The sequence below is a fragment of the Megalobrama amblycephala genome, unplaced genomic scaffold, assembly GCF_018812025.1.
Source record: "Megalobrama amblycephala isolate DHTTF-2021 unplaced genomic scaffold, ASM1881202v1 scaffold199, whole genome shotgun sequence".
Classification (NCBI taxonomy): Eukaryota; Metazoa; Chordata; class Actinopteri; order Cypriniformes; family Xenocyprididae; genus Megalobrama; species Megalobrama amblycephala.
Window position 1 is genome coordinate 160,072 of NW_025953336.1, and position 19,278 is coordinate 179,349.

Here is a 19,278-nt window from a genome sequence, read left to right on the forward strand (position 1 = left end):
TTTAGTAACCAAAACTGTATTAACAGTTCTCTATCAACCCAAGAGGCAGACAGAGGAAGCAGAAAGCAGGAGACGAAGTGAAGGTAAAATAATCAAAGTTTATTGAGTAATATTAGTTCAGTGCTGTTTCAATGCTCAGTCAAACTTCATTTGACCAGCACAAATCCTTCTGTTATTATATCACAAGCAATGGAAAACTGCTGCTTCACAAAATCCTCCCGTGATGTTAAAAACCTTTAAATGGAGACATTCTCTGATCTCTTGCTTGTTTGTGAAGACAACAGCACCTAACATTAACTAAACAAGATTAAACAGGAAGGGAAAAATAATAGAAAATGATGAAACAATATATGTATCAGTAAAATTAGTATATAGATGGTTATTAAAAATGGTTATTTCATTAAATGGAATAATAAAAAAGATTATAAATGAATAGAAGAAAATAAACCGCAACACAAATATATGGTTGCCCCCCCAATCATATATGCAAACACAAACTGACTGAATGCAAGCAAACTTTCATCATCATTATCAAACATACTTTGAAAAGCTCAGGTGATCTGACCAGACTCTTCCCTTCTACATGTCCTTTTAAAGAAAAGAACAGGTCTCTTCTGTCATACCGCGTACTGGCGTCTGTTTGGGGGAATGTGTCATAGACTGTTGTTTTATAGCAGTTAAGTGATCTGACAAAGCAAATCAACAATGAGATGTAATGTACAGGAGCAATATGATATACAATCTTGAAATTACAGCTGCTAAAATGCTTCAAATGATTCCAAGTATCTCACTTAGACTTTCTATTTCAGATGAAGGGGAAAATTTCACTGAGTTCAACAACTTGTTCCTGAAGAACTTTAGTTAGATTGTTGACTAAAGTACACATTTGCCCATGTTGTTTGTCAAGTTATAGAGATCAAATCAGATATGGGTAATGAATGTGCAAACAACTGCCAATTTGTGAACTTTTAGAGCTTTGGCATATGTGTAAAGTCAAAGACAGAGTGGCATCACTATGACCTTCTAACCAATGCTAATCATTGAATCACATCATGTTATTTCTGATCACATCTTTCAGCATAATTAAAAACCATCCATTGATTGGCCTGATTTAAAATGTGCAGAACAAGTATGCGATTTAAAAAACACCCCTGCATGAATGTTAAAACCAAAACAAAAATTGAAAACAGTTGATGTCAGTCTAACTTTTTTTTATATATATAGTAATTTAGCCTGTCTTGTTTCTTATATATCTTTTGTAGCTCATCATTTCTGTTCTTAAAATGTCCTGGAAGTCGAAGATTGCAGTTCTGTCTCTTTGTCTGAACTTCCTGTTTTCAGGTGTTTGTCGACACTGAGTGTCCTCGGTATGATAAGGCTAGAACTTTTAACTTTGTTGAAATTATTTTGACTCCATTATAACCAGAGATAAACAAAGACCATATAGACCATTTGTCTGAAAACTAAACTAGTCTGGTGTAAGATAATGATTGTAGCCCCTCATCCACCATATCTTCATCATGAGGTTGGCCTCTGAGTCACTAAAACACAAGGTTCTTCCTCATGAGCTAATTTACAATGACTAATACAGTATACTGCCAAAAGTATTAGGACACCCCTCCAAATCATTGAATTCAGGTGTTCCAATCACGTCCATGGCCACAGGTGTATAAAAGCAACTTTGTGAAAACAGTTTGGGGATGGCCCCTTCCTGTTCCATCATGACTGCGCACCTTGCTTTATGGACCGAAGCAAGGTCCATAAAGACATGGATGAGCGAGTTTGTTGTGGAAGAACTTGACTGGCCTGCACAGAGTCCTGACCTCATCCTGATTGAACACCTTTGGGATGAATTAGAGCGGAGAATGTGAGCCAGACCTTCTCGCCAACATCACTGCCTGACCTCACAAATGTGCTTCTAGAAGAATGGTCAAAAATCACACTCATTAACACACTCCTAAACCTTGTGGAAATCCTTCCCTGCAAAAGGGTCGTCCAACTCCACATTAAACCTTACGGATTAAGAATGGGATGTCATTGAAGTTCATGTGCACGTAAAGGCCGGTGTCTCAAAACGTTTGGCAATACATAGGGTATGTATCTATCTTCTCTTAAAATTTTACATCTAATGAACACCCCACCCCGCTTTGCTTGTTCCCTTGATTCTCTTTTAATTCTTTCCTGTAGATTTCAGGTATATTGGGACAAATCATAACTGCACTAGAAGCTTCTCCTCTCACCAAGACAAATTCCTTGTGTGTGTGTGTGTGTGTGTGTGTGAACATGGCATTAACAGCTCATTCTGATTATGATAGCAGTGTACAATAAGTTTCTCTTTTTCAATGTAATCTACATAATAATAACTCTTTATAAAATGCAAGGGTTAAGGTGTTATAGACAAAATTTGACTACCAAAAGCAACTGTTCAAACTTCAAAGTTTGTTAGCAACTTTATGTCTTTGTGGAAGCATTGCATTGAAAGAGCTGATAAAATAATTCAACTCAAATCAATATTAATGTGTCTAATTATTAGCTCTGTAATAAGAGTCGGGGTCCTGATCATCCTGTCTAGGTTTATATAACTATAACCAAAACATCCTAATAACTGTTGCATTTTAAAAAGAGTTATTACATTAAACAATAATTTGTCCCAATATACCTAAATTCACTGCTCAGGTTTTGAGCTTGATATTGAGAATATTAGTATATGATGTCTTCAAAAATACCAACTAAACCTCCAGCAGCTCCTCCAATAACAGGAACATAGTGACTCCAGTCACTAGCTCGTTTTGATCTGTATGAAGTATTTGCTTCAGCTTCAGCCTTTTCTTTCTTGAATTTGTCTTCAGCTTGTTTTAAAGCGTTATTCTTTTCTCTCTCATATTTTTCTTTAGCATCTTTTAAAGCTTTTGCCTTGTTTTTTTCTTCAACTTTAGAGGCTTCATCCACTTCTTTCTTGTGTCTTTCTTCAGCTTTTTTTAAAGCTTTAGCCTTTTCTATTTCATGTCTTTCTCTAGCTATTGTTAAAGCTTTAGCCTTTTCTCTCTCATACTTTTCTTCAGCTTGTTTTAAAGCTTTAGCCACTCGTCTGTCGAGTTTTTCATTATATTCATGCTCTGCTAGTTCTCTTGTTTCTCTTTGAATTTTCTCCTTGAGCTTTTGTTTTTCTTTCTCATGTTTTTCTTCCATATATTTTATAAAGTACTGTTGTTGTTCTCCTAGAGATTTTTCTTTTCTTTTATTCTCCCCTTCAAATTCTATTTGTTCCTTCTCCAGTTTTCTCTTCATCTCTTTTTGTACAGTCTTATCCGTTTCTTTCTGGATTTCTTGTCCTCTCTTTTTAAACTCCTCTTCTCTTTTTCTCAGATCATTCTGAATCTTTTTTCTATCCATCTCATTTTCTTTCTTCATTTGTTCTATTTCAGCTTCATAGTTGGCTCTCAGCTCTTCTTCTCTTCTCTTGATCTCTTCTTCTTTCTCTTTCAGTATTCTCCCTTGTCCCTCTTTGATTTTCTTCTCCACCAGCTGGAACATCCCATTGGTGTAGAAACTCCCTCCATTTGCTGCCACCATACAGTCAATCTTATCCAGAAGCTCGGAAACCTGTTTATGATCTTCAGTATCATTGTTATTCAACACATGGTATCTGTGACCACACTGATGGATGAGGTTCATTAAACTTTCATCTTCTTCAATGTAATCTTGAATCTTTCTTTCTCTTAGTTCATCTCCTCTGGTGAAAAGCACCATGGTGTACATTCTGGATTTGTCTCCAAATGTCCCATGGATCATCTTTATTATATCTTTCTCCTCTTGAGTGAATCGTCCCAGTTGGAGCACCAGCAGAAACACATGTGGACCAGGTGCCGCCATTGAGATGCACATCACAATCTCCTTCCTGGTTTCAGCATTATCGACTCCAGTATCATAAAGGCCTGGAGTGTCGATCACAGTGATCTGTCTTCTGTTGAGCTCAGATGTTTCTTTCACAGAGCGTGAAGCCAGTATTGATTTAAAAGCTTCTCGTCTCAGTATGGTGTTTCCCGTTGCACTTTTCCCAACACCCGTCTTTCCCAGCAGCACAATCCTCACATCATCACTGTGTGCTACAGAAGAAGACAATTACAACAGTGAAATTCATCAAAATGAACAATTTAATCTGATATTAAAGCGTTGTTTTTCATCCATATTATGCATTTTACACTAATGTTTTTTTTTTTTTTTTTTGAAGCCATCATTTATATAATGTACATATCTACAGCATTTATCTTCAAAGGTGTAAAACTGCCATAGTAGGTATGAAAAAGTATATGACTCACCTGTACCTTCTCTGTTCCTTGTACTTTTCTGAAAAACACATTTGATACTGATTTGAGAAAATGGCAATAAGGGGATAGGTTATTTATAAAAACTCACTGTCACAAAGCTGCATACGTTTCTAATCAATCATCAGCTGATCATCATACCTCTGTTTTAACTCTGATCACGTCACTGTCTATGGTGTAGTTGAGTTTCCCCAGCGCTGCACATTTGATCTCATACTCAGTTCCTGCTCTCAGATCAGTCAGAGTAACTGTGTGTTGATCCTTCAGCACAGGTTCAGATGTCCAGACTGTGTCCTGCTTCACTTTATACAGTAATCTGAGCTCCATTGTAGCAGGACATGATGGAGGAACCTTCAGAACCACATTCTGACCTTTGACCTCTTCAGTGATTGGACAGGCTGGTTTGGATGGAGGAGTAAAGCAAACAGCTTCTTCACATCCATGTTCATACAGGAGAATGCAGGAACCAGGATTATTCTCCATTTCTCTTGATGACACAATGAACCTGTCTTGTTCACCGCTGTCTGAATTGATCAAGTTCTTAAATATCTTCAGGTTTCTCTTCATGGTATTTTTGATCTCAGCAGTGAGCCAAGAAGTTTGCTTTGAATCAGGGATCTTCTGTTCAGCTTCTCCTTGTGTTGAAGGACTCAAGTAGGCAGTTTGTTTAGAAAGAAGCACATCTGAGCAGTCCAGTGATGTAAACGTGTAACACAACAGGTTTCCAACATCCAGGCCCATCCAGATGGCATCAATGTTGTCTTCCACCTGTGCACCATAATCCTTTAGGCGTCCAAGGACTGATTTAATGATCTCAGACTCTCTTTCTCTTTCTTCCAGCCACTCTGCAAGATCACTTCCTCTGAAAGGAGATTTGTCATTTTCTTCTAGAAGATCATTCAGTGCAGTTTCCTTCATCTTGTCCCCGCGGATGTCTGGCAGCAGAAAGCCGAGTTTCTTCACCAGTGACAACTTATACGTGTTGCAGTTTTGATTCATTTCCAGAATTTTATCATGAAATGCATCAAATGTCTGAGCAGGAGAATCTTCTAGAAGATCACTGCATTTCATCTCAGCTGTATTTAAACTCTCAATCACTGATTCAGCCTTCATGATTAGATCCATGCTGATCTCCTTCAGAAGTTTTGAAGATCTTGAGTGAAGTTTGTTCAGAGGACAAAGCCAAACTTTCAGAGGAACTGCCAGCTTTTGATTTTCTCCTAGTAGTTTTGGAAGATCAGCAAAAACATTCATCGCATCTTCAAAAGAGGCTGGGTTAGATTGTAACTGGAAGTCACCATAAAATGTACATGTGAAGTTTTTGACTGAAGATTGTTGGTCTTCATTCATGCTCAGATTAGCACTTCCAGCTACTGAAGCGATGCCTTTTAGTTTATCTAGAGCCACGCTTACTTCTCCATCTACTGTGGTTTTGTCCTCATCAGATGAAACTTCTCTGTCAAACACAAAGCAGGCGTCTGCTCCATACAGTATTCCTGTCACTACATGTGTGGCAATATCATTATCATCATCAGGAATATTTTCAGTAGGCAGTTGGTTAATGATCAGTTCTTTAAACTTGCTGGTTGAATGATAATGTAGCGTTAGTCTCTGCTGTTTGAAAGACTTCTTGGTGTCATTGAGATACTTTGCTGCTCCACTAACACTGATGAGTCCACTTAAAAGACTCAGTTTCAATTCACCACCAATATTTAGTAATTTAGATTTATCCTTAATGGAGTCTGAAGCTGTGACTTTGAATCTTGTAGTAATTTGGCTGCGAGAGGAAATATTCTTCTGAATATCCTCTGGTTTCCAACATCTAAAACCTGAAAAAGGAAAAATGCACCTGCAGTGAATTTATTAGAATCACATTATATATCTAAAAGCTCTTGTTGATTTGGTTTCTTTTGTTTTTCACCTGGCATTACGATGTGTTTTTGTGATTCACTCAGTACAGGTGGCAGCAGGTCAAAAACACTGTGATCGGATCACCAAAACATACTTTTATAAAGAGGACTGATTTCTCACATAACGCAGTGAAGCAGCCCCTGCATAGAGTGAATGGACTATGCACGCTTACTTCCTGGTTGTCTTTAAGCCAGCTCGGGCATTTCCGGTGAACTGTTAAGGCCCGGTATACTTCAAACAAAGTTTTTTTTTCGTTCTTCGTTTAGGGGTAAAACGAAGTTCGAAATGCGTGAGCAGCGATATTCTGTAAACGAACATCTGACGCCGCCCACACTGCTGAGAGCGACAGTTAGATAAATATGTAAATATGTGCCATGCACTTTCTTCTCAGTAACAAAATAAACACAACAAAAATGACAGCAAACATTTATAATAGAAAGCATAAGAAAAGCATCTGATCATAACAGTATGGGAATGTTAGCACGAGCTCTGCAAATTAGCCTCCCAGTCACGTCACGTCTTCATATAGCACTTTATTCAATAGATTGCTTAAAATCAAGCAGCTTTACAGTATCAAACATGAAAAACAGTGTTAGTGCCTCATTTTATCAGAAGCACAACTTCATTTAGTACTATAAAGTGGCTATCCAGTGTGTTCATGTTTTCACCCACAGAGATCTTACCTCGACGAGCTCAAACACACGAAATGAGTCAAAGACGCGTCTCACGCGAGTGAAGGCGGAGCCTCAGCCCACACCTCCTGTTACGTTATCGTCACTGACCAATGGTAGTACGAAGGTGTTTTGCAGCTGGAGCGAACTTTTCCTAAGGCCCTGGTATACTTCAAATGAAATCAAAGAATGAACTGATGTGACATCATTTCGAATAAAATCAAGCCAAAACGAAGTTCGTTTTGTGTTCTTTTTGGAAGTTCGAAAAGGCTTGCCAAAGCGAAGTTTCAGGAAAAGTAGCTGTTAGCTGTTCATTCTGTAGGTACTCGCTGTACATCGACACAAAACCATCAATGGTTGACTCTTTATTGTTGTATTATAATTTAATGCAGTTATCACATTTACCTAATTTGCCAATAAACCTGTTTTATTGATTGCAATAAAGACAAAGCTATTGGGACTGTTTAAAAACGCAGTGTCTGTAATTAGACACGCACATGCATTTTTCCCCCATCACTTCAAATGTTATTTTTAATGTGATGACCACAAACATTATTTGTTCATCCTTCTGAGATCATCCCCACTGTAAAACAGAACGTTTAAAAATGTAGGAAATTCAACATTTGATAGAAAACACTTATTTAAAAATAAAAAAAGACAATTATTACCACTATAACCAGCAGGTGGCGGCAAAGTAGCATTTATTTGCGCACATATCAGTCACTTCCTCTAATCATTTTTCACTTCGTTTTTGACTAAATATTAAACATTATTAAATAACTAGGTTTAAAAATACATTTTGTCAATGTGAAGTATGAAATACTCAAAAAATCTCATGAAACAATGAACAATAACTTGTCTTGTGAATGAATGACACAGATAGCAATCACCTCACTCTCCCTTTATAATCACAGCAGCTGTCAGTCAGAGCAGCGCAAGATCAATGAATTCAGTACACTTGTAAAAACACACATTTTATTCAATTAATCTAACTAAAGTGCACAATAATAAATATTTAATTTTTGAAGCTTTATTTCACATAAAAGTGTGAAAACTGATTGAACGAATTGAATTTAGCAGAGGAGGAACAATGAGGTACGTCGTTATTTATTTATTTTTTATGCTGTCTTACGTTAAAACCAATGCTATGCCTGACTATTTAAGTGACTATATTCTGGTTATAAACTAAGTATTACACTACTGATGCTCAACACACCAGCATGACATCTCACCGGAAGTTTTCAAGCTGGCTTATATTAAGGAACGTTCTAAGGAGCGCTCCGTGCATATAGTCCATTGTCGATTCTCGAGCCAGGAAAATCAACATCAATTTATGTCAGCTTATGATGTTCTCTCAAATTATTCAGTTGTATTCACAATTAAATATGACAGATGACTTGGGAAAACACTGAATGTAACTGCAGATATGAAAGACGTGGGTGAAAAGTCTAAGATTTGCAATGTATATATATATATATATATATATATATATATATATATATATACACACACACACACAAATATACATGTATATTTACAATATAAACAGAAATGAGAAAGAATATTTTTTGTTTGTTTGTTTGTTTTTCAATAAACTGAGTGTAAAGCAGGTAATGTGCTTGTGGTTTTGCAGACTTGGTCTTCAGATTCGGTACATAGCCTAAGTGAATGTTTTACTGATTGTGCCTCAAGTACCACGTTTAATGTGTAAGAAATTTGAAAAAACTGTAACAGCTCTTTTGTTTCTTTTGGAAAACACTGCCATTTAAATGCCACAATCCTTTCCCAATTACCTACACCAAATGATCATGTGTGAAAACACTTAAACATAAATTCATCACTTAGAAATTAAAACTCAATGTTTTGAGAAATAAAGAAATGTATTTTTACAGCCCTTGTATTTCTGTTTATACTATATAATATATATTTTTACACACACTCATACATACAAACAAACATATATATATATATATATATATATATATATATATATATATATATATATATATATATATATACTGAATATGCATACAAGCCAAGTCAGAAAGTCAGCTTTATTTCTAAAGCACTTTATACAATGTAGATTGTTTCACTCCTTGTTTGTTTCACAAATGTATGAAGTGTTGCTTCTGCAGAATATGTGTGATGTTTTGCATATGCATGCTTTGTGGTTTTGAGTTTTCAGAAATGCGGTCATAGTTTCAAAAACTGTGTAAGCAATTTGAAAAAAAAAAAAAAAGTATGTTTTGGCAAGTTTGTAGTTTTACTATTTATCAAAGATTAGCAACTTTTATGTGACTACATTCTTGAATAAGTATATCAAGTCAAGTCACCTTTATTTATATAGTGATTTTTACAATGCAGATTGTGTCAAAACAGCTTTACATTGATAACTGGTACATAATTTTGGCTGCACAGCAGTATATATACTCTTTACTCCATTTTGCATGGTATATGTTACTTTTTTCTGCAGATCTTTATTTCTACAGGAAAGTGAAGGTATTCTATCTTGTGTGTTTTGCCCTTACACTTGTCAACAAAACTACTTGTATTAGAATGCATAGCAGGTAGTTGCTGAATTGCAAATGTTTCATATTAGTCAAAATCTGCTAAGGGCTAATTAAATGTAATAAATCATGTAAAAAACGGAGAGCGAATTTTAATTTATGGAAAATTATCATCCAGTTATACATGTATTACGCCATTTCAAAAATTCATAAAGATCCTCCCTACATTTTTTAAAGATAGATTCACTAACAGAAAAAGTTTCCCAGTTAATTGATTATGAATTGCAGCCTTATGTAAAAAAAATATCATTTTTTAACTAAAATACAATCAATACAAATTGAAAAAAATGATTGGTTGGCTACATTAGATGTCTCCTCATTATATACATCTATTCCCCAATAAAGAGGGAAGCAATTACCTACTTTATAATAAATTCATCAAATTCATTACAGAGATGATCATCAAAAAAAAACATTTTTTGTGTGGCCTGCTCAACGATAATTAAAATCAATCAGTATGTATTAAAAAAGTAACAAAATCTAGAAGAGGTAGATTTAAGAGAGAAGCTTATTGGATGTATCAATTCAAAAGTATGTCCCCTCTTGGTCTTAATAAAGACTTTGATCTTTCTTGTTTTCTTTAATTAAAATTTATGTTGTTTACATTTTCTGACACTTATTTTGAAATCATTTTTTGTTTGTGATAATAGATGATGATATGGATTTATGAATGCATTAGGCCTGATGTGTCGTATCCTCTTCCATTTTATCAATCATTGTAGGTTTTTGTAATATTTTTGTATTTTAGATTATATGATTTGCATGTGTTGTTGATGTGTTGTTTATTTTGTGGTTTGTTGATATTTTCATGTATGTTTATTTTTGTATATACTTTTGGCTTTTTTGGGGGGAGATGCATTTGATTGTAATCAGAGCTGGATTTTCTGATAGTATTGTCTCTTAGTGCGCTACTAAGACTCTAAAGTTATACCTTAACTGAATATATACCTTTTCTAGGCGTGTTCTCCGAACTATATCTTAGGAGGTTGCTTAAGGTATCTTCTTACATGCAATGATGTCAGGTGCTTATGGCAAGCTGTTTTGTCTTTTATTAATTTTAAGGATATGAATTCTTGATATCAACAATTCAATTCTTGATATCAGAATTACATTTCCACTAGTAAAAAATCGAATTCTCTATCATTGTATTTTCACTAGTGAAATATCTCCATATAGGCATTCAAATTAATTTGTTGATATTAAGAATTCATTTCTTACAAGTTTAAATTCCAATTTCACATATCAGAAATACAATTCGTACTATTAAAAAATCATAATTTTTTATATAATTAATTACTTTGTTACAAGTGCAAATATCTTTTCTTGATATCAACAATTGAATTGATACTAGTAACAATGTTAATTTTTGATATCAATAATTTGATTGTCACTAGCGACAATGTTAGTTTCTGATATCATGAATGTGATTGTTACTAGTAAGAAAGCCATTTTAGATATCTGAAATTATATTGATATCAGAAATACATTTTCAGATATCAAAAATGAAGATTTTTACTAGTATCAATTCCGTTGTTGATATCAAGAACTGACGTTTTAATTAGTGCCAAATTAATTTGATATCAAAAATTCACATTTTTACTAGTGTTATTATTGATATAAAATATGATTTTTACTAGCACGAATTGTATTTCTGATATGAAATTCGAATTTCAACTAGCAAGAAATGAATTCTTGATATCAACAATGTCAGCCTATGGTGACATTTCACTAGTGAAAATACAATGACAGAGAATTCTAGTTGTTACTAGTGGAAATGTAATTACTGATATCAAGAATTGAATTGTTGATATCAAGAACTCATATCCTGAGAATGGATAAAAGTCAAAACGGCTGGCCATAGGTGCTGTCCATGGCGCTGGTGCTGAATAGGTTTATCGATGGCTCGAGAATCAAAAATTTACTCTATGCAGGGGCTGCTTCACTGCGTTATAAACAAAGGACTTTATTTATTAGCACTAATGGGATCTTATAAAAAATAATCCAAATTGCAAACTAAATTTATATTGTAATGTAGGCTACGTATATTCTAGTGTGAGTTTAAGGCGACCGTTATTTTACAATATTATTTTAGAAGGTATTAATTCCTTGGAGACGCGTCATGTATGATATGTAGGTATCGCGTTTATTTCGTTTTTCTTTTTTATTTAAAATATTTACATACTTGTTAATGAATTTAAAAAAATTGTGGAAGTGAATGTGTTTTGTCGCGCGATGAGTTTGCACCGCAATTCAGAGCTGTTGGATTTATGAAATTTTCCCAGAAGTGACTGGTGAACTGCGAGAATAATAGAGTAAATAATATGAATAAAAGCCTTCTTCAAATTATATGATTTAAAGGGTTATTATTGCAGCTTCCATATACATCAGCGTAAATTTCAATTTCTTTTGAAATTTCTATTCATCTAATAATCCTGAAAATAACAACAACATTGATAATAATAATTATAAATGTTTCTTGAGCAGCAAATCAGCATATTAGAATGATTTCTGAAGGATCATGTGACACTGAAGACTGGAGTAATGATGCTGAAAATTCAGCTTTGATCACAGGAATAAATTACATTTTTAAATATATTACAAAATTATTATAAAGTTATGTTAAATTGTAATACTATTTAACAAAATTACGTTTTAATACACCCAGTGTTCAACTGGCAAATAATAAAATGCAAAGATTTACTGCTAAATTCAAATGTGCTTTGGCGCTGATCCAGAGGCAGGCGCGCTCACAACTGTTCTGTGTTTTTAACCTCATCGCGCTTTATTTTAGGTTTCAGACATTTAAATACACATTTGAATTAAGTACTAGGCTACATAAAAAAGACATTTATATTTTGTTAAAATAATATTCTATACACATGTCTATGAAAGCTGAAATATTAACACTTTCAATTATATAATTTGACGAAGTGTTTTATTCAGATACAGATTGTGTATGAAACAATAAAGTTTACTATATTCTTCTCCCAGTTCACCGGCCACATACTTTTATGTATTTCAGGTAAGATTTCGTAAATCCGACAGCTCTGAATTGCTGTGCAAACTCATCGCGCAACAAAACACATTCACTTCCAAATATTTTACAATCGGAATATATCATAAAATCCATAATATAATTAAGAAGATTGTGAATATTTTGAATAAAAAAGGAAAAACAAAATAAACGCGATACATGTCTGTCAGCTGCATGACGCGTCTCCAGGGAATTAATATATAATATTCTAAAACGGTCGCATTAAACTCATGCACGCTAGAATAAAAGTTACAACAGAGATTTAGTTTGCAATTTGATTATTTTATAAGATGCCATATTAGTCTTGATAAATACAATTTCTACTTCTGAAATTATTTTTTTAATTTTTTTATTTTATAAAGACCACTGCTTTCACCCATAACGCAGGGAAGCAGCCCTTCATAGAGTTTATTATCGATTCTCGAGCCATCGATATCAACCAGTTCAGCACCGCAGCCAAAGACAGCACCTGGTAACGTCGCATGTAAGAAGATATAGCTTAAGCAACCTCCTAAGGAGTTCGGGGAACACACCTAGAAACGGTATATCTTCCGTTCGTAACGCGCTAAGAGACATTGCATTATTGCTTTCAACAAATGCCATATGTATTTTGGTACCTGGTATTAATGCGTCTTTTCTGCAGTCGTACAGCATACCCAACTCGAAGGATCTCCCAAGAGCTGCAGTTTTAATCACATTCACTCCGACTGAATCCATACTAAAGAAAATCAGATGAGAAAAAACAGATCAGTGAGATTACAGTTACTGCGTATGAACTACCACAAAAAATATGCTGAGAAATAAAGATATAAAGAATAAAGATAACTTTACAACAAGCGCCCGAGATGCACAGTTTGAGAAATAAAGATGAATTTACATGACAGAATTTACATTATTTAATACTCTCTCTCTCTCTCTCTCAATATATATATATATATATATATATATATATATATATATATATATATATATATATTGATATATCAATATAAATCAATATATATATAATTAATTAAGAATAAAAAGCCCCCTAAGTATGGAAGCTGGGTTGCTTGTTTCCAAATAATAATAATAATAATAATAATAATAATAATAATAACAATACAGTTAATTTCGAGTTTATATCTCACAATTCTGTTATTTTAAACAGGTGTTTAACCTGTATTTTGAATCAAGCGTTGTTTTTTGTTATAGGGTTGACAGAAGTATCCGTATATTTAACGGATTTCTTTTTTTCAGTATTTTTATGAATATCATAATCGGAGATTATAGAATAGCAGAATAGCAACATTAATAGTGCACTTGTGAACTAACATGAACGAACAATGAACAATATTTTTAATAAAGGTTAATAAAAGCTATTGTTCATAGTTCATGTTAACCAGTGTCAAAAAATGAGAACGTGTTATCGAAATATGCATTATGGAAATTAGAAATAAACAAAAATACGATTATTATTATTATTATTAATTTATTTGTGTTTTAAACTCTAAGTTTAAAAACAAAAGTATTTAAAATAAGTACTTGCTATTCTGAACCTGTAGCTCGTGCCCTGTTTATTCTACATCGTCAATGTTTTATTAATATTAGCATCTTCCATACAGTCTTGGCATCTTTACAAGTTTAATCTGTGACTGACCTCAGACCAGGTAAAATATTTCAATATTATTTAAAATGATTGGAGAAACAAGTTCCAGTGTGAGACATTTTTATGTATACTATTTCTTATGAATATTCTTATAATGTATTTCAACATAATTCCTTCACTCACCTTCCCTGTTATTCAAAGCTCTTCTTTCAGTTTATTCTGTTGAACAGGAGCTGAACTGAACTTTCTCTGCGACTGACTTTTATTTGCTGGTCAAGTTACACTTTTTTTTTAAGTTCCGCTAAACTTTTTTTTTTTTTTTTTCAAGGTATAGGCATGGAAAGTACCCACATCCTCATTGCTGTTATTCTGACACCTTTATTTGATACTTCAGCGCTTTCATTTCTCAGCATCATTTACTGGAAATCATGTCCTTTCTGGTTCAGTCACTTAACCTCTTGTTTACAAAACAGGATTGGCATCATACAGAAACAAACAGCACATATACAACGTTCTGTTTAGGCTTTATTTGATTAAAACTAGCATTAAAACTAGCTACAATTAAAACATCAGATGTTCTTTTCTGACGAACTACAGGGATTTTCTTATGCTTAAGTTCACTTAGAAATTGCTAGAAAATTTCACAAAGAATTACAAAGAAACAAAGAAATTTTAAGAAGATTTTTTTTTTCTTGTATTTTTTCTCAATAATCTGTTTTATTTACAAGTTTAAAACAGGGCCAGTTCTAGACATTTGGAGGCCCTAGGCAAACTTTATGTTGGAGGCCCCCCTGCTCCACACTAATAAAAAGCACTTAAAACAAATATATATATATATATTATTTTTTTTCTATATTTTATATAGCTTCACATTTATATATATTTGTTTTATTTTTATATGTTCATATTAATCAAACTTAAGGTAACCTCTTATTTGTTTGTTGAATATATATACATATATATACCACACACATATATGACTTTAATTGTCTTTAATTTTAAGTTAAATAAAAATGTACACTGGCAGCGCGAGACTTGAAAGTTAGCTCTCGATCACTGTTGACAGATCTCGCGATAAACATTTCCGCCATTTTACAACTGTTGGAGAGCAAGCAACAGCAAAAGTTTTGGTCTTGTAAGTAGTGATGGGCAGATCGAGGCTTTGTGAAACTGTCTCAGGTTATGACTATAACCATAGTTCCTTGAGAAGGGAACGAGACACTGGCTGCGTCCGAAATCGCCTACTCACTGAGTAGGTACTTAATTTCAGTAAGTACTTACTTTACGAGCCTAAAAGAGTATAATCTCGTTGAGTATGAATGTGATCCGGATATAATCTGCCATGTTGACGTTATCATGTGACCTACGACGTTATCACAAGCGCAACAACTTTACAACAGGTTTAATTCATATCTGTAAATATCTTGAAATTTATTTATTTTTTTAACCCTACTAATGTGACCCACAGTTTTATCCTTAAAGATAGGCTATATATATATATATATATATATATATATATATATATATATATATATATATATATATATATATATATATATGAATATGTTGTTAATTTCTTTATTTTATATGCATACAATTTTATCCACAAGCAAACGTGGCTTAAATCTCCTGTTTTCCTTTTTCTCATATTTAACTGTCGTTTCATCCCTTAGGCTTATAATAAAAATATATATATATTGAAGCCTTATGTTGAATTATTCCGATATTTAACCTTGTCATTGTGCTTTTTTCTGTGTATATAATCTATTTTTTTTTTGTCATTATGTCATTGTTAGTTCTGCAATAATAATATAATAAAAAAGATATGAGTGACAGGTGCACTAACACCTCACAGCACCAGTAACTTGACAACGCTACCTTGTACGGTTTTCATCAGCATTTGCAATATCTGCACAAAGAAGATGTCAGACAGCTGCTTGAAGATCTCACCTTTGGAGAAGACTAATGTATTACTACTAAAGATAAGATTACCCCAGAATGAACAGCATTGCTAGACCACCCTAACACTTAATAATAAATGCTGACCAATACTTAATCATATTAATTTTTTACAGAAAATAAATAAAATGTATTATTAAAACAAGCAAATCGTAATGTTTACTAGACAAATACAACCAAGGTGAACACATCTCAATATACAGTCAAGCAATGAATGCATGAATAAAATAAATATATTTTATTTACGGACAATAAGAAACATAAATGAGTTATAGAATGAATAAAAGTAATCATCACAATAAATAAATATATATACAAGTCAACAACACATGAAACAAAGCTTTATTCAAACTTATTGTTCTTACAATCGCATATTTCAGCCCTGCTGCCATCTCACACAGATGTGCCAATTCTGCAGCTTTATTTTGATGAAGCAGCTGACCACCATGAACACCGTCTTTGCCATCTATAATGTCCCTCGTTGCTGCTCCTCTCAATGGGGTCATCTTTGATCCAGAGGATGAGGAAGATGATGATGGACCCCTGAACCCCACAACCTTGAAGCAGGAGTGGGAGAAGAAGTGTGTCTGCTCCAAACATTCATGTGCTTTCCATGAACAAGACTACATGTAAAACATTTAAACTGATTGAAACATTTAATAATTCATGTCAGAATTCTGTTTCCTGCCATATTTCATTCAATATTTTTACAATTACGTGCTATTTTTTTGTTTCAGCTTTATTATTTTAGTGGTGTAGTGGGCTAAAGGTAAGCAGAAGGTTGCTGGTTCGATCTCCGCAGCTGTCACCATCCTTAATCAAGACACTTTACTCCAGGTTACTCCATGGGGATCATCCCTGTAATAAGAGCACTGTATGTCACTTTTAATAAAGGCATCTGCCAAAAGCAAACCTGTAAATAAATGTAAATGTGATTTTTGTAAATCCTTTTTTGTTAGTGTCTTGGGCACAAACACTCAATAAAGCTGATTATTTCTTAAAGTTTACTTTTTCAAGGTACTACCATAATATAAATGTATACATACAGTTTCTATTTGGGGGCTTAAAGGGTTAATTCACCCAAACATATAAATTCAGTCATTATTCAGGTTTCTTTCCCCCCAAAATGCCGCCATCATCTTGCCTTGCAGGTCCTGCTCCACCACAAAAGCTCTGCAGCAAACATACCGACATCAAGAATCAGAAGTGCTGTAATAACTCTGTTTGAAATTACAGTAATTAAAATAAACTACAAGTAAATATTTAAATAGATTTGTATTAATTTCTGTAGTATACTCACTCAAAGCCATTGACGCCATCATTCCTTCATCAGCCTCTTTCCACTGGATAAACACACGTGATCATCTGTCCCTGTAACATCCAGACAAGATTCAAGTTTCCTCTGAGATTTATGTGCTACATTTACATGTTTAATACTACATTTACATGTTTATGATGTGTTAACTCACTTCTTATCCAACTGTATATAATTTACCAACAGTACTAACGGACAAATAAAATAGATAACTTAGATCTAGTTACTTGTACATTTGTTTATTTACATTCATTCCTGTAGATTTACTTCCATTCATGTAAAGTGTTGGGAACAGACAGTGAATTCTACATAATAGCACACATCACTCAAGATGTATATTTCATATTGTGATGTACTCATTACCTGCAATACTTATTGAATATTTTCCTGTCAGATGTTAAATAAACATTTAGTAATCGACTTTATGATGTATATGGTTTGGAATTCATGTAAATCCACTTTGGAGACGAACGTGTGTTTATTGAAGCTCCCCTCTTACACAATAAAACGTGTTTTTACAGCAAAATCACAACTATACTACACTGACTAGCGTCTTTACACCTCTACAGTAGTTCAACAAATGCGATTTTAACACAAGTAACCAAGTTTTTGGTTTTTAATACTCACATTTGAAAACATCCGCGCCGCTTTTCTCCTCCGTGTTCGAGTGTGACGTATCCTCTCCCGTGGCCTCCTGGGATAGAAGAGTGTCCATCGGATGAACACTTCAGAATCTGGGCGGGAGCAGTAGGCCATCCGGGAACTTCTCGACTACTCATTTATGATTAATGAGGATTTCGGACATACTGCTCCTTTCACGTACTGTTTTTCCCCTACTATATAGTAGATAAGTAGGCATATTCGGACGCACTTCAAGTAGACGCACGTCCGAATCTCGCGAGAATTAGACATCACCCAGGTAATTCTCGCCTACTCTTTTATGAATACTTCGGATTCGGACATACTTTTTCGCTCGCCTACTGCTTTTCCCCTACTATATAGTAGAGAAGTATGCGGTTTCGGATGCAGCCACCGTCACATCTTCAACCACATTATGCACCATGAATGTATCTGTCAAATCAACATCATCCACAACTTTCCGCGATTGTGCGCGAGTGACTACGCACGCAGGAAACACATCTGGATAAACTCTAGACAACTCATCAGAGGCTAGACTCATTTCCGGCGTGTCAGTAACTTCCAGCATAGGCATGACTTTACCCCCAGCTAAGTCATTCCCCAAGATAAAAGTTATCCCATTTACCAGGAGCGAAGGACGTATACCAACCTTCACATAACCTGTAACAAGCGCATACTTCAAGTACACGCGATGTAGAGGGACTTTAACCACTCCCATCTCAATGCCCCGGACAAAGACACTTGAGCCGCAATACGAGTCGGATGACAATGCTAAAACATCAGCCAAAACGAAAGATTGATTTGCTCCGGTATCTCTTAATATCTGTATTTCTTTTTGATCACTCGCATCGTCAGATAAGGAAATTAACCCCTTCATCACAAACGGTTTATAACCAACATCAGGAGCATCTTCCATCCCTTCGGAACTAAAGCGTTCTACATGACACATAGCATTCAGTAAGCCGACGCTTTTAGGCTGTGGTGTTTGTTGTTTATGTTTTAAAGCATTACAGTCTGCGATTAAATGCCCCTGTTTATGGCAATAAAAGCACTCCCGAGCGTCTTTCGATAAAGGAACGACCTTTGATCGAGAAGACTGATCGGGTATAGGGAGAGAAGGCCGGACTACACTCTTATCTGTGTGTGAAGAAAACACCATCTTATGTGTGAGGACAAATTCATCTGCTAACACAGCAGCGTGTGACAGCGATGATACTTTTTGCTCATTCAAATAAACCACAACACGTTCCGATAGACAACTTTTAAAAT

At 34.3% G+C, this 19,278-nt stretch overlaps 1 protein-coding gene across 1 annotated transcript; it reads right to left on the reverse strand.

The window, feature by feature from the left end:
* Positions 1–78: 78 nt before the first annotated feature.
* On the reverse strand, positions 79–14,345 carry LOC125260911. The gene is made up of 5 exons (XM_048179415.1): positions 14,280–14,345; positions 13,126–13,226; positions 4,467–6,154; positions 4,320–4,347; positions 79–4,106 (listed from the first exon to the last, which is right to left on the reverse strand). Exons 2-5 carry the CDS (start codon positions 13,223–13,225, stop codon positions 2,701–2,703), a joined length of 3,222 nt encoding a protein of 1,073 aa, XP_048035372.1. The 5' UTR covers position 13,226; positions 14,280–14,345; the 3' UTR covers positions 79–2,700.
* Between the last annotated feature and the right edge of the window lie 4,933 nt (positions 14,346–19,278).

Bases quoted from the DNA above. Each gene is read 5' to 3' on its own strand.
- LOC125260911 (XM_048179415.1), bottom strand. From the start codon at position 13,225: ATGGATTCAGTCGGAGTGAATGTGATTAAAACTGCAGCTCTTGGGAGA. The intron at 4,348-4,466 runs GTATGATGATCA...TGTGTTTTTCAG, and splicing joins TGATCAGAGTTAAAACAGAG to AAAAGTACAAGGAACAGAGA. The intron at 4,107-4,319 runs GTGAGTCATATA...CTTCTTCTGTAG, and splicing joins AAGGAACAGAGAAGGTACAG to CACACAGTGATGATGTGAGG.